Source organism: Exophiala bonariae (assembly GCF_035927105.1).
Source record: "Exophiala bonariae strain CCFEE 5792 chromosome Unknown scaffold_7, whole genome shotgun sequence".
Classification (NCBI taxonomy): Eukaryota; Fungi; Ascomycota; class Eurotiomycetes; order Chaetothyriales; family Herpotrichiellaceae; genus Exophiala; species Exophiala bonariae.
In genome coordinates, this window is record NW_027042482.1 from 647,166 (window position 1) to 663,677 (window position 16,512).

The 16,512-nt window shown below is 51.5% G+C and overlaps 3 protein-coding genes across 3 annotated transcripts; all 3 read left to right on the forward strand.

Annotated features, from left to right (window-relative positions):
* Positions 1–544: 544 nt before the first annotated feature.
* On the forward strand, positions 545–1,840 carry LTR84_012241 (uncharacterized protein; the record flags this gene model as incomplete). Its single annotated transcript, XM_064855765.1, has 1 exon — positions 545–1,840. The coding sequence occupies one exon, from the start codon at positions 545–547 to the stop codon at positions 1,838–1,840; it is 1,296 nt and encodes a 431-aa protein (XP_064708425.1).
* Positions 1,841–6,367: 4,527 nt separating this feature from the next.
* Positions 6,368–12,280, forward strand: LTR84_012242 (uncharacterized protein; the record flags this gene model as incomplete). The annotated part of the gene is made up of 1 exon (XM_064855766.1): positions 6,368–12,280. The coding sequence occupies one exon, from the start codon at positions 6,368–6,370 to the stop codon at positions 12,278–12,280; it is 5,913 nt and encodes a 1,970-aa protein (XP_064708426.1).
* A 1,505-nt stretch (positions 12,281–13,785) lies between these two features.
* On the forward strand, positions 13,786–15,328 carry LTR84_012243 (uncharacterized protein; the record flags this gene model as incomplete). Its single annotated transcript, XM_064855767.1, has 2 exons — positions 13,786–14,104; positions 14,157–15,328. The coding sequence occupies 2 exons, from the start codon at positions 13,786–13,788 to the stop codon at positions 15,326–15,328; spliced, it is 1,491 nt and encodes a 496-aa protein (XP_064708427.1).
* Between the last annotated feature and the right edge of the window lie 1,184 nt (positions 15,329–16,512).

The window sequence follows — 16,512 nt, forward strand, 5'->3', positions numbered from 1 at the left end:
TGGCAGTAAGCTGTATTCACAGGGACGCTGCCCACAAATGATTATGGATTAGCTATGGCGGCAACATTGAGAATTTGCATGTGGAGTACAGAAATGAGATGGTCACAGGGATTCAGCGAGTTCGCCATTCAGATATTCATCATTCAAACATGCATACCCTCTCCATACCAACAGCACAAGAGAATCAGTCAGATTCAGTAATGTAGCCTATCGCACCAGCGGGTCTTGTCGTCTCCTGCTATCTAGCTGAATTGAGCACTGCTTTGCGAAGCCTCCCTCGTATTTGGTACTCGTTGTCCTCGTAAGCCCGAACTCCAAGGATCGTCAAGCTTGTCTGTTAACAAATGCAGCTGGCACCTCGCCACCAAATCGCCAACCCCTCCGAGCCCCGAGCAGACCCACTTTCCAGGTACCAGACCAGATTATTATCCCCGATCAAAAAAAATTGGGACTTTGGACTTGTCTTCCCCAGATCGTCTACCATTGTCGCACCCTTGATTTGGCTTCCACCGTGCTACAGTTTACAGGTCAATCATACAAAGAAATGGCAGAGGAATCTATTCCCCCGAACTCCTACGGCACCGTCCTCGTCGTGGGAGGATGTGGCTTCCTGGGATCACGACTCGTCGATCAACTCCTCAACTTTCCGTCTGAAGACGGTGAGATCCGAAGCGCCAACGACCATACCACCACTGCAAATAGCCATACCTCTACTTCGAAAGTGCAGCTCCTCCCTACATCCTTCCCGAGCCTGCGATCTCGATACCCGTCCACCATAGACACCCAAGTCCACGCTCTCGACTTACGGTGTACCCGCAACATCTTCCCAAACTGCACATACCACGACGCAGACATCACCTCCGCCTCGGCGCTACTGGAGGTATTCGAGAAAGTGAAGCCGGACGTGGTGATCAATACGGCGTCGCCGTCATGGGAAGCACCCGCTGATATCCTACGGAAAGTGAATATCGAAGGCACCAGGACGCTGTTGGAGGTCGCGGGTGGAAAGCATGGGAATTGGGGTGGCCAGTGCAAGGTCTTTGTGCATACCAGCAGTGCCAGCGTGGTGCACGACGGCGAGGCAAACCTCATCAACGCCGACGAGACATACCCTTATGTCTGCCCCAACCCGAGGGAGTACTACTCGGAGACGAAAGTCCATGCGGAGCGGCTGGCGCTCGAGGCCAACAACAAACCCGAATATGGGCATATGTTGACCTGCGCCGTACGGCCGGCGGGAATCGTCGGCGAAGGTGATCTCGGGGGCTTCAGTGGCGGAATCCTCAAGACCGCGGCGGCCGCGCCGTTGTGGCAGCTGCAGATTCAGCTCGGGTCCAACGACAACCTGTTTGACAACACATATGTCCACAACGTGGTGTTCGGGCTGCTCTGCGCGGCATCAGCGCTTCTCGTGACGAAACAACGCGCGCTGGACGGCAAACTACCGATCCTGGACCATGAGAAAGTCGACGGCGAGGCCTTCAACGTCACCAACAGCAGCCCCGCATACTTCTGGGATTCCAGTCGCTATCTGTACAGCCGCTACGGCCGTGACATCAATATCGACAAGCTCTGGATCCTACCGGCGGGCATGGCCGAGTTCGTGGGCGGTGCGGCCGAGACCTTCAACTGGTTGTTTGGCCGCAAGGGAAAGTTGAATCGCCAGACCGTCAAGTATACCTGCATCCACCGGTATTACTCGTGTGAGAAGCTGAAGAAGCGCACTGGGTATGCCCCGATCGTAGATATTGATGAGGGGTTTGCGAGGTCGGTTAAGTGGTTCAAGGCGAATGAGGAGGAGGAGAAGAGGAATGCTTCGCTGGAGAAGAAAGCCCAATAGTGGATGAGTGGCCTATTTCAACGACAATAGGCTCTAGAGCCCTCTCGAGGTGAACCGTCACCCTCATCGACGGCCGGCCGGCGACATTAATCCAGACATTAGTGACGCCAGCTCGGAGCAGAATCGGTAAGGGGTCTGGCAACAATCCCTATTCAAGACTTCAGCCCAACACTATACCAGGATTGACGACCGACGCCGATTCTTCAGCCGACGAGAGCAACGAAGTCGCCTCGGTCCTTCAGGCCTCACTGCGAAATGATCACCTCAAACCTCGGGACTAGAAGGCCTGAGCAGCAACGCGCCCATATGGATTGACTCCCAAGTCACTCACAGGAGGAGGAACGAGAAGCACAGGTATCGTCATGATTTAGCCAGGCAGGAAGGGGCAGATTTGCAGATATCACGATTTCCGACATTGTTATTCGGGGTCCCGTTACACTTGTTCTGGCTGAAGGAGTTCTGGATCAGATGGAGATCCATAAAAACACGATAGCCTCGAATGAACGCATGCATGGATGAGGGAACCCTATCATTTATCTGCCCGAATTGGCGGTGCTGCTGAACATAGTAGCAGGAACAACGGAGGGCGCGGGTCCACGGCCGCTTTTTCCGTGGATATTTATATTCGCTTTCATGGTATCGCTACCTACCTATATAAGCAACTAGATTTATTGTTTTGGGTGCCATCAAGATTAAATAACCAGGTACCTTGGGCACGAACGGCGTTACAATATTACCGGTACCCGTGCTGGGATCGAGGACGCTGGATTCGCAATCGCTGTACCTCGACTGCAAGGCCGCCTGAATCCTTCTCTGGGCGCTGTGTGTCCGTCTGTCTGTACCCGTTACTGGGCTTTTATGCAGAACGCTGGCCCGGCAGTTGGAAAAAGATACACCACCACCGTACCTCTACTCGTTCGACCCCGGCGTCTCCAATCCAATCAAGGAGTGAGTGGCACGGTCGGATTGACTGTAGGTCACACGAGGCTTATGTCTGCATGTTTGTGTGTAGGTGGGGGTGTTGAAGTGCCCAAGGTCAGTCAGCAGGGAGCACTGACTGACCTACCTATCTTGGGACTACTAGTGCCCACTAACTACTGGTGTCAGCAGTCGCGTGTTGGGGATGGGCTGGACAGGAGGCATGTATTATAGCTGTATAGAGTCCAAGCTCAGGCTTGAGCTGACGGTTGAAATTCGTTTCGAGGGATTGAGCGCATGGTGGACATTATTGTTCATGTTTTTATGATACAGACGGGAATTACGGGACTGGCGTCGTGAATCGTTTAGTGGTCACGACTTTGTTGCGAGGTGGTCCATGTCGAGTACTCCGTAGATTACTAGGCCTTTTGAGTATTGGGTTAGTATACACTCGTTCCAGTCGACGTTCCGAATCTAGTGGTAGTGCTTGGACAAGGAATGTTCTTTCGTCTTCCATTATTAATTCTAGAGGTATGGAAGACAAAGTTGGTGGAGACCAGAGGAGGATTGGAGTATCTTACCACCACTCCAGTGTTCGTAGTATCTAGGTTAACTGAGGTAGTTAGCATATCGGTGTACTGCATGCATTTATGCCGAACCATGCAGTCCTGTGCATGATAGTACACTGCATCGTACTCGTAGTAGAGGAGGTCATTAGTTAATCCGTGCCTTTTCCTGACTTGAAGTCGAAGACGGCAAGCGGCAACCCTCTGGTCTGCTCTGCAGCTCTGCTCTGCTCTGCCCTGGACTGCATTAGAAGTTGTCTCTTCCCGCAGTAGCGTCACCTTGGACAGTCATGGTGATTGGCGCCCTCTTTTTGACTCCTTCAGCCGTCACGAAGAAGCCGGGTCAGCTGATCCTGTTGGTTGGTGGTGTTTGTTTTTTGGCTGCTGTTGCTTTTCTGTTTTCGTCCTTTTTGCTTTTTGCTTGTCTTGAACCACGGCCGAGGGCCCCCTGAAACATCCCTTGCGGGCAATAGGCGCCGTGGCGGTCAAAATTTTTTGACTTTCTGGAAATGACAAGAAAGTGAAGAAAGTTCAGGGTTACTCAAATAGATACTGGGGGTGGAGTTCAGAATAGCTGCATCTACCCCCTCGAGTCTCAAAGGAAGAGAAACAGAGGTTTGTTTCCGAACAAATGGGCAAGGCAACGATGATGCTCTGAACGGACTGCTGGGTCCTTCCGTTTCTGGGATCTCCAAGTAGTCTGATCCCCCCTGTCATCGGTAATGCACAATGAGATACTATTCTGTCAGGAATACTCGTGGTTGTTTTAATTGTGATCACGATCACGATCCATGCAAGGGTGAGATTTTGGTGAGATTTGTACGAGAAGGAGCATGGTTCAATGACAGACGCTCTCAGTCAGAACAACCTTGATGATATTCACTCCTGCCACGATTGAGTAGTTTGGATGTGGAATGGAGGCTTATCTTTTTTTTCTGCTCTAGTTCAACCGAGAGCCGCTGGGAACTTCAAGGAAGGGGTCTGTGTGGACACCAGGTGGTTCAACATCGTGGAGGATCTCACGCAACTTGGACGAGTATCGATACAGAGGCTTATTATTGGATCATGTGTATCGTCCACGGTTTGCAAAGGTTGTTTCATCCACGTCTGATCACAAACGGGCCTTGCGTAATCGAGTTCCTTGTGGGCGTGTGCAGTGGTGCACAGGGCTCCAGGGCTGACGGGTTGTGCAACTCCAGCCGCTATTCCGTGACAATCATCCGAACTACAGTCCTTGTCGAACGATGATGCCACCCATCTGGTGGTGGATCAAACAATGGTGTCTTCTGGTCGGGTCTTGCACTCGCGTGGAAGAAAGTGAGTGGCTTTAGAATAAAAAAGATGCTAAACCCTGGTTGCGAAAGTTCCCCTTGAGATCCAAACCTAGGGGGACATAAGTTGTCTGCACAAGCTTGTTGCTATCTACGAGTACGAAGGACACGGTTAACTGGACTGGGAGGAAGGGATGGAAATCCGGCACCGGAACCTTGTCACCTCTAAAGGTGGATGGGTGATGGGTTCTGGGTGATGATAATGGTCCCGGATGGATGCATCTACAAGCCTTCTCTGCATGGACTTGGGCCATGGCCACGGACGACCTGCAGGAGTCAACTCTATCAAAGACCCAATGACTGACTTGCTCCATGCATACTAGCATCGTATTGGAGGGGGCCAGGAAAGCCGAACTGTCTCGAGGATGCCTGAGGTGCCGAGCTGCTACGTAAGAGATCATTGGCAAATGGGGAGAGACACTGTCACTAGTAGGAGTAGGTAAGCAATACAAGAAGACTTCCAAGTACATTGTCACTTGACAAAGATACCGAGAGTACGAGTAGTCAGCCTGAGTGATGAGGGAGGGAGGACAAGGGACAGAATGTCTGTGTTCTTTTGCCAGCGTCAGTGTCATCACTCAGGATTCTGTGGCTTGGGAAGGGATGTTCCGGGACTCGGAATATCAACGATGGCAGCCGTCAAAAGTGACAATGGGGGAGTCTGGAATCTCGACTCTCGAAATACCTACTCATCGTTCTCTATCATCGAGTGCCAGTGTGGTCTGCTTTGAAAGCAACAGTCACCTGTAGAGTCAACTTGCCCCACCTAAAGGCTGCATTGCAGTGCCAGTGCCAGTGCCCGTGCTGCTGGGGGCCCCCTCGGGCCTGTCGATGCACCAACGGCCTCCCGGCACAATGCCACTGGCTCCCTCCCCTCCCTAGGCCCCAAAGTTCCGAGGCCGAGCCTACGAGAATAACGAGACGAGGGAAGCTAAGCCCAAGGAGCCCACTGCACCTAGCCTAAACCCTGCCAGTTGTGCCCCGAGGGGCCCTGTTCTTCTGCTTCTGCAACTTTCTGCGGGTGCTTCTTTTAGCGACTTTGACTTTGGGCTTAGCCCGAGCATCGCCGTTCAGCGACTGGTTGACTTGGCCAGCTGTTTTTGTTCTCCAAGAACCCATTGCCAACCAGGAAGCACCAGCAATCAAAGACCCTCTCGTCCACCACAACCACAACCACGTCCACGTCCTAGTCCGCTTGCACTGCACGTTCAGAACCACATACCACCCAAACCTGGCGGCCGCCGTACACAACTGCACCACTCGCTTTCCTTTCTACTTTTTTTTTGTTTATTGTCCCCATTGACACCCTAAATCGACAACCAACACTGATGTAGACCGCTGGCCATTGTGGAAGTGTTCCCTGAATTCAACAAAGACTCCGTCACGTCTCTCGTCGTCGGACGCCGCCACACCTCGCCACGCCACACTCGAGCCGCTTCCTCCTCCCTCTCTCCCTCCCCGTCTCCCACCACGACTCGGGCAACCCTTGCTTCTGCAGTCTATATCCTCCAAGATCTCACATTTGCGAGCCCTGCCAGATATTCGGGTATCGCATCTGTGGAAAATGTCAGGATAGCAAGGGCCTTTTTGGCTCCCCCATGGTGGGTCAAAAGTCTTAGAGAACTGCAGCCGGTCCTGCAAAGGTCAAAGACTCGCCGCCGAATCGCCCGTCCTACTCCAAATATAACCCAGCGGCTTCCATCCCAGAAGTAATGGCACAGGATAGCGCTTCCTCGTCTTACTTGGAACCACCGGCTATAACTGCCATCAAACATGACGCTTTTCAGAACGGACCTTTGGCCCGACACGCTATGGAGAGGTCTTTTAGCCAGGACATTCAGGAAGGTACTCAGGAACTGAAAGAAGCTGCCGAGCAGACAAGAAACATAATACTCGACCTCGGCTTGGATGGTGTCATACGCTGGGTCAGCCCGTCGTGGACCGACGTGGTTGGCACTGACCTTGCTGCCGTCCGAGGGCAAAAGATCTCCAAATTCATTAGCGATGATCCCACCGTCTTTGACACTGCCATCGAGGCCTTGACCTCCAATGACTCCAAGAGCCACATCGTCAAGTTTTCGGTCAAGGTTGACACCTCGTCTGACATGGCACCTATGATCCCGGTCGAAGAAGGTCAAGAACCCGGTCCAGATACGGTCAGCCTCGATGATGCTGGATGTGCCACTGTTGAGTTGGAAGGACAAGGAATCATGGTCTACGACCGAAACTCTGGTGGAGTTACGCATACTATGTGGATGCTACAACCTGCCCAGGAACCCATACGCATTGAAATCGCTTTGCCTCAGAGACTAGTTGAAACCCTCGGAGTGGGTGCCGAGATTCTGGCAAAGTATCTCACTGAACTCGCAGAAGCAGGAGCAAATGATCCGGAAAACCACCCTCCTCCGCTCCCTGTCCTCTGTCGAGTCTGTGAGCGATCCATCATTCCCTGGTGGTTCGAGAAGCATTCCGATTTGTGTGTTCAGGAGCATCGTGCTGAGATGGATGTTCAGACGGTGCAGGACAGTCTCACTGAACAACGACATGCAATCGTCAAAGTCTTGGACGCCTTTGAAGCCCGACAAGGCCGTGTCGGACCAGATGGCCCATCACATAATACACCATTGCCGGAATACAAAGGGCAACCCATTGGTCCTTCACCCACACCCTCTTCTGGAGTATCCTCGGCAGCAGGCTCCCATGCAGCAAGCCCTGCTCGATCAAGGAGTCCATCTACTGCCGGCATGGGGCACAACCGTGCCCGCTCATTCGTTGTTCGACGACCACTCGTCCGCATGGTCGAATTGATTCTAGATCTCTGTGATACAGCTCTCGAGATCAACGTCCCCTCCATCAAGGACAGCAAATCCAATTCGGAAGATGAATTCTTGTCACAGTCACCTCAATCAGAGTCAAGAATTGCTCAAGTTCATCAATGGCAACCACCAATCAGTCTAGAGAGCGAACCTGGCCTTGCTGCCTTGAGTGCGGACACCGAGAAATTGGCTCGTGCCAAAGTGGACGCCGTCCATCGACACCAGTTCATTCTTGAGTATTCGGAACGGATTAGGCAAGAGTACGTGGCAGAAGTTGACGCCTGCATCAGTGAAGCGTTGATCAAAGCCGAAAGAGCCGCCGCTGGTGAATCCTTGTCCTCCAGCGAGAGTGATTCTGAGAGCGACCAAGAGATCGATGCCCACTTGGAAGACATCCTTGAGAGCCCTGTTAAAACGGAGGAATCTCTTGCCCAAGTCTTGGAACCAGAGGCCACAAGGTCAATGTCATATGTCGGCATTAGATCCATGGCATCAGCCTTGCGAAACTCGAGAGATTTGTCACACATTCCCATGACTGATCAGCGACGCTCGTCTTCCCAGGCAGTTTCAACCGGCTCGAACAGTCCCATAGAATGTCCGACACCCAAGTCACACAAGAGCACTCTCATCACCCAGCCGCAACCATTATCCAACCGGCGATCAGTGTATATCGACGACGCCAATGATAGCGATAGCAGTCTGCCGTCCAGCAACTGGCGTGCTGACTCTCCAGTGGTGTCCGAACATGGCAGATCTGCACATTCTCGCGACAGAAAACGCCGGAGCATGCACTTGCACGGCCTCAATTCCTCCTCGCCCCATCGTCAGCAATCACCTGGAAGGTATCCTCCCCCACCTCCCTCACCACTTCGCATGAACAAGGCTCGGATTCCCAGTGGAGAGATTGCACCCGCCCCCAGCGTCTCGCCTTTGTTGACAACGGGAGAATTCATGCCACCTCAACACATACCGATCCTGCATAGGAGGCAGTCATCGATGCACTCATCCGATATGCGTACACCATCCTCCCCTCGACTCAATTCTATCAGTCAACCTCAACAACGGGCGCAGCCTCCATCCATCAAAGATTTTGAGGTGATCAAGCCCATCAGCAGAGGGGCCTTTGGCAGCGTGTATTTGGCCAAAAAGAAAGCGACTGGCGAGTACTTTGCCATCAAAGTTCTACGAAAGTCTGATATGGTCGCCAAAAATCAAGTCACCAATGTCAAGGCTGAGCGTGCCATCATGATGTGGCAGGGCGAAAGCGATTTTGTCGCCAAGCTCTACTGGACTTTCTCTAGCAAGGACTACCTTTATCTTGTCATGGAATTTCTCAATGGGGGTGACTGTGCATCACTGGTGAAAATTCTTGGTGGCTTGAGTGAAGATTGGGCCAAAAAGTACATTGCCGAGGTTGTTCTCGGAGTGGAACATTTACACAGTCGAGGCATTGTCCACCGTGACTTGAAGCCTGATAACCTCCTGATCGATTCGAAGGGCCATCTCAAGCTCACAGATTTCGGTCTATCACGTATGGGCCTGGTCGGCCGCCAAAAGCGGGCTCTTATCCAGCCTGACGAACCTGCCCCGGATCTCCTGAAGCAAGGCCCATTTACCCAGTCGTCTGGAAATGGTTCAAATCCGACCTCAAGATCGGCCTCGTTTGATTATCAAGGTCCACATTCCCCAGCTCCTACCCCGTTGATGACGCCTGCGCTCGCCGGTGGTCTTGATCAGCCCTCGTACTTTAGCTTGAACAGGGAAAGCTCTTTGAGTCGCGAGATGTCCTTCAAAAGCTCCGGCCACCGAAGCGACAGTGGTTCAAGTTTCGACCTGCACCACCTGTTCAAGAAATTGGGCGTGCAAGATGCAGCCGAAGCATCATCGCACCTACGAAATCATGCCCTTGAGGAAGAGCTATACAGCCAAGGCAGCAACTCACCTGACCTCTTCCCGCTTTCCCAATCAATGAGTAATATTTCACAAGCACCTCCACCACCTCCTGCATCCTCACAAATGCTTCCGCCACCAACTGCACTCTTTGACCCAGACGAGAGTGGGCGCCGTTTTGTTGGGACTCCGGACTATCTAGCTCCAGAGACCATCAATGGTCAGACTCAAGACGAGATGTGTGATTGGTGGTCACTCGGCTGTATTCTGTTCGAATTCCTGTATGGGGTACCGCCTTTCAACGCCGAAACGACCGAAGAAGTTTTCGACAACATTCTCCATCGGCGAATTGCCTGGCCTGAGGATGATGAGTTCGAGGTCAGTGTGGAGGCGAAAGACTTGATCAATATGCTGATTCAGCTTGACCCACGTGAGCGACTTGGAGCCAACCTCGAGGAGAAATACCCCAGTGGAGGACGCGAAATCCAAGCCCATCCTTGGTTTGCCGACATCAACTGGGATACCCTGCTCGAGGATGAAGCACAATTTATCCCTGCCCCTGAACATCCGGAAGATACAGAGTACTTCGATTCTCGAGGAGCAACGCTGTCGTCCTTTCCTGAAGAGCTTGAGGATCAGATATCACCCTCGGGAACCACACCGAATGGCGTCGACTACCCCAACCGGCCACATGATGCCTTGTTCAGAGCTCGAACACAAACTGCGTCCGCCAAAAGGGGGCTCATGCCGCTCCACATACCTCCACATGTTGCCCGTGACTCTCGTAGTCGGCGACTGAGCGAACCTGTGGTCGCTGATGATTTTGGCAATTTCACGTTCAAGAATCTGCCAGTGCTTGAAAAGGCCAATAAAGATATTGTCGAAAAGATGCGCAAGGAAGCCATGCAAGCTCAATCGCGTGGTTACACCCACTCACAAGCTATCTCTGCGGCGAACAGCCCAGCGATGGGATCTCCAGGCCCTTCTCTTGAAGGCAGTCCAATGATGCCGATGCCAGTCAAGCGCGCCCTATCCATCAGCAAAGGCCACAGACCTGGCTCGCCCGCTAGTTTGGTGACGAACAATTCATCACCAAGTCGACCTTCCCAACCGTCATCTCCGTTGCTCGTGCAATTTTCGACTGCACACCATGAACGTCGGAAGACTTCTGGTTCTTCTAGTGGAAGTAACTCTCTTCTTCCAGGCAGCTTCTTCGACATTCCTTATGATGCCGTCAAGCATGTCAGCACTGCCATTGCTTCGCCTATCAAGCCGCATCGACTTCCTGCCGTTTCCCCAGCGAAGCAAGTGGCCGGACCACCGTCGCGTCAGTCCAGTGTCAATGGACGACCAAGATCTCAAACTGTGGGCTCTCAAGAAAGTGATGGACAATCCGCCCGCGAGGGATTCATCCCCGGCCACCACAAACGTAAGAGTCAGCTTTTTGTGCGAGACGTATCGCCTTCATCATCGGACAACGAAAACACACAAGCCAAAGCCATTTTGAAAGTGCAGCGCCGGAGGCAGAGCTCACGCAGAATGTCGCAGATCAATTTCATGGATGGGCCTACCTATCGACCTCTGGACGTCTTGATCTGTGAGGATCATCCGGTTTCAAGAATGGTGATGGAGAGACTGTTTGAAAAGCTCCGATGCCGGACGGTCACAGCAGCAAATGGTCCAGACGCTCTCAGACTTGCTGTTAGCCAGATTCAGTTCGACATCATCTTCATGGAATTTAAGCTTCCGCTCATAAGTGGAGTGGATGCTGCTCGAATGATACGCGACACGAAGAGCGCCAACACCAACACACCAATTGTTTGCATCACAGGGTACCTGAAAGACCTTCCTGAAACTCATCACTTCGACACCTTGATGCAAAAGCCGCCCACTACTCAAAAGCTGAGCGAGATGCTTTGCAAGTATTGTACGTGGAAACCACCACCAAAAGACTTTAGGTTGGCAATGCCATTGCAGATCCCACCCATGAGCAGTCGTCTTGACGGGACACATACACAAGACAGCCCTAGCTCGGTAGCGTCGAGCCTGGCACCTACCATGCCAGACTCGTCGTACAAAGGGTCGAGTCGTGAGGACTCGATTGGTAGTGGTGGATTCTTCAGTGACATGGAGTCCATGAAAGCGGATGAAATCCCTGTCATCGTGTCTCGTGCAGCCACAGATGACTGGGCGAATAGTGGACTGGGCATCTCCGATGACATAGTCATTAGCCGAAAGCCTTACGTTCAAAGTGGTTTCCCGCATCTCATTCACACCGAATCCGCACCTGCGAGCGCCACCATTGATGAACACGGTGGATTCGGACTGCGGACTCCACGTCGCCAGCGATCCTCAGAGGCAGTGCGGCAGAAGCGCGAGCAGTTGGAGAAGAATCTTCAAGCTCTCAGTGGAGCGGCCGAAGAAGGAGACGATGAAGACGACGAATTAGGCGATGCTCAAGTCCGAGCTCGTTCTCCGATTGGCAAAAGTGCTCGACCGACCTCCAAGTTGGGGATTGAAATGATGCGTACCAATAGCCGTGGGAGTGTCATCTCCATGAACAACGACAACATCGATTCCGATAACCTACGCAAGTCACTGGAAATTCTGGAAGAACGCATGGAGAGTCTGAAGATTCCGGAGGAGCCTTCTCCAGCAATACTGGGCTCAATCCAACCACGAAAGACCATGGAGAGAATTCCCTCACAGCATTCACATCCGGAACAAACCCTGCCGGAACGACCACCCAGCCGTGGACATATCACACCACCAGTCATCTTCCCTCTCCAACCTGGGACGAGTGTCGCTGAAATCTCTATGGACAATGATATTACACCGGTGCCTACCAGAACCATCAACCTGGAGGAGGAACCGACACCGAAGCCTCATGGCAGCCCTGCCGGACAGGTGACACAATAACACATCCGCTCGTCAAACCTTTCCTTTTCTCCAATGTATACATGATTACGATTACTCGACTTTTTATCCAAATTTGTTTCGATGACAAGCTCCGAATCTCTTTTGTCAATGAATTACAGCGCTGGAGGCCGGGGATAAGCATAGGCGTTCTTTTTCCAAAGTTTGACGGGAAGGTCAAGGGAAGTTTTTATTCTCTATTTGTACTGAAAGCTAGTGGCGTCGAAGTTTAGCTGGTGGTTCTGGGAAAGAGAAAGAGCAAGCTGGTGAAGGTAATGGTCGTACGAAAAAAGAGTATTCCTTGGATTGGGAACTTGATTCATGTGCGCAATCCTTTGGGAAGAATTAGAGATTGCAAGTTCATTCGGTTTTCACTAGAAAACGCATGTGTTTGTGGCTTCTATTCCTCTTCATTGTACCATTGATTCCAGGGGGTTTCGGATTCTCAGGCGAAGTACGTGCATACTCATGATTATTGAGAGAGCGAGCACTGCATCAGACTTGGCCGTTGATGATCTGGGTCCTGTGATAGATGGGAAGGCGCATTTCGAACAGGAGTTCTCCGTTTGCGGGAAGTGCGTAATACTTAGCTTTGTGGTCGAGTACGTTAGGTACTCGGACTTCAGGTCCTTGGTGCCCCTGGTCGAAATGAGGTCGCAAGAGTCAATCACAATTCCATCCTCCAACAATCCATCTATCCAATTTTTGGCGTGAGCTATCCATCTCCCGGTAACAAGCACCTGTGAGCATCCCAAAGGGACAGTAGGCAATAACAGTTGATTTGGCCTGCACGAGTGCTCTCGTAAATTGCCAGACGAGATGCTTAGCGCCTTCCCCGCAGTCAATTGGTTAGACCATGCATGCACGAACAACGGGTGCCAAGACGGGATCCAAAATGTTATTATTATTGCCGTTTGCTGATCGCCCCTTCCTTCCCTGAACTTGATTTTCTCTCCCTCCCACCTTCCCTGTTTATTATTCGCCTCCCTCACACCCACCTGACCCTGTAAATTGCTTGCGCGTTCGTCGCCAGCAATTGGTTCGCAGGTCTGGGCTGTCGATGGCCTTGATCAACTTCGTGGAACTTGGTTGCTCAACCCAGGTACGTGTCTGGAGGTTCTCGATGGCTATGGCCTGGAGATTGCTTGCTTGCTGGTGAGGGTTGATTGATACTTGCCTAAGTTAGTGTGAAGCCTGGGAAATGCATCCATTTCTACTCTTTCTTTGTTCACGCATTCTTCCCTTGGCATCAGGGTCTTACTCGTAAGGTCCCCAGAAATACTTCATTTGGGTAGGTACCTTGCAGAATGGTTCTATCACTTCATCAAACGGACGGACGTGTTCATCAATCCCTATTCTTCCAGTTGTGTCTTCATGTCCAGATCGCTTGAACATCCGTGTCTTTCATTCCTTTGAAATCCTCCTGATTTGTATCGGCTGTCTGTTCGCTCATTGATCGCAAGACCTACGCTCCTTCTCTTTCTCTCTCGTTTCTCTCTCATATCAATATGGTCGTCCCCTCCTTCATTCTACTGGTACTCGGCTGGGCACTATTATGCCCCCAGTTGTTTGTCCTCGCACAATCTCAAGCTCTGAAGGATTGCATAGTTAAAGCACTCAATGGCAAATCCAGTCGGGCAGCGTTTTCAAATAAATTCCTCTTCGATCTCCTCGATGTCAAGAGGTACAACCTGGCCTACGACACTGACCCCATAGCGATAACGTATCCGGAGACCGCCAAAGAAGTGAGTGGGGTCGTCAAATGTGCCGCCGCTGCCAATGTTTTCGTCCAGGCCAGGAGTGGAGGCCATTCATTTGGTAATTATGGTGAGTTTGAACACCCTTCTAGAAATGCTCCAGGATTAAATTGGTATCTTAGGTCTTGGGGGAGACGATGGAGCAGTCGTGGTGGACACGAAATACTTGAACAAACTGACCTTTGATCCTTCGGATAACACTGCACATCTCGGACCTGGAAATCACCTCGCGGACGTCAATGAGTTCCTACTCGAATACAAACGGCTCGTCCCTCATGGAGATGCACCTCAGGTCGGAGTGGGTGGTCATTACACCATTGGAGGCCTAGGTCGTATATCTCGCCAGTTCGGAGCTGCTACCGATCAAATCATCGACGCCGAGGTCGTTCTAGCTGATGGTTCTATCATCACAGCCTCTGACACCGAAAATGACGACATATTCTTCGCTATCCGTGGTGCCGGAGCTTCATTTGGTATCGTGACCGACTTCCATGTCCGGACACATCCCGCTCCCGGCAATGCCATTGCCTATACCTATAATGTCACTCTTGGAAACGCTGAATTACAGGCTTCGGCGTTCAAAGCCTGGCAAAAGTTGATCTCGGACCCTAAACTTTCCGTCAAGATCTCGACCCAATTTATTGTGTTCCCCTTTGGCTCTATCATCACAGGTTTCTTCTTTGGTACCGAAAAGGAATTCAGTGCTCTGAACATCCAATCTGCGATACCTGGACTCAAACCAGAAAGTGACATACGGGTAGTGGATGCTGCGGTCGCAGTTGGACACGATCTTTCAGAGTTGGGACTTGACCTTTTCGGCGGACTTCCCACCAACTTCTATTCGAAATCTCTTGCATTCACAGAAAAGACGCTCATGTCAGACAAAGCCATCGACGCCATGTTCAAATACTTTGGCGCAGCATCGACGAATCTAGAACTTCTCGGTGTTCCCTGGTTTGTGATTTACGATCTTGAAGCAGGGAAGATCAACGAAGTCGCACAGGACGCGACGGCATATGCGTTCCGCGATGCGATCTATTTCCTCCAGAGCTATGCAGTCGACATTCTGGGCATCTTCACCAAGCAACAGCGTGGATTCCTGGACGGCCTGAACAAGGTCATCATTGACAACAATCCGGACGTGGAGGGCAGCTATCCCGGGTATGTCGACCCTTTCCTACCAGATGCACAGAAGCAGTATTGGAGGGGAAATCTGCCTAGATTACAGGAGATCAAAGCGAAGAGAGATCCCAAGAATCTCTTCAGAAATCCCCAGAGTGTCAAAGCGAAGTAGGGGAAAGCGCTGAAGCGAGTTTTAATTGTGGCTGTTGCAAGGATCACTTGCGAGATCCAACATGCTGCCCGGAGATGTCGTTGTGCACTCACGGGCTTGACTTTGCATGTTGAGTAATTATCGCTACTTAAAGATGCCCACCGCCAACGCGTTCTTCAACAACCCCTGAGCACCGAACGCACTTCATCAAAAGTTGGCTCGACTCCAGTCACTAAAACCTGTACATTCTTAATTTCACTCCAGACCGTGCTTTTGATACATAGACAGCAAGGCAATCTGAATAATGCAAAACAATATTCATAATACCAACAACGAGCAAAGTGCTATACGACCAGTTTCTACCCCAAAGCCAGCACATGATGCTTCATCACACAAGCTAACATCACCACCATCGCCTCCAGCTCGATAGACCCAACCTTTAGTTTCGCAAACGTACAAACCACGCTGATCACTGATAATGATCGTTATCACCGTACCGCCCTCCGTGTTGAACCTCCTCGTCCTTGTCTTCTTCATTCGGATCCAAAACAGGATCGTTCTCTTGTTCCTCGTCGTCTTGTGCGTGTTCGTAGTGTCCAGCCCCGCCATGCTGGCCTTCTTCCTGATTAGGGTCTTCTTCCTCCTCCTCTTGTTTGGTCTTGGAAATCGTCGACGAAGTGCCCTGCCGCTTCCGTGAGGCCTTTGAGGAAGTCGATGGTTGTCGCCCTTTGATGTGCCGGTGGGGACCAGGTTGCGTGTGTGTGTGTGTGTGTGTGTGTGTGTCGTGTGTCTGGGTTCTTTCTCTCTTTGGATATACGTCTCTTCGACGAGTGCCCGGGAGGGTCAGTTCGTCTTTATCTGAACGTCTGAACGAGGGGTGAGGTATAGTAACTAGTGTACGGAGCTAAAAAAGGTTTGAAGTATGGTGGATCACATTCAGCACGGGAATCTATATACTCAAGATGAATATATATAGATAGATAGATATCTCGGCCAGTACAGCGCGTTCCTCCTTCTCTTTCATAATAGTGCCCACGCGGCCACAATGCCCAGGCATGCCATGAAACTCGGACTCTACAGATTTACTCTGACAACTAGAGAACGACTTCGGACGTCTACCAGATAAAAATGGACGGGCAGATCTTAACCTGGGCAGGTGGACGGCGCTCTAGGCTCGGAGTAAATAACCTACTCGGCACTGAACA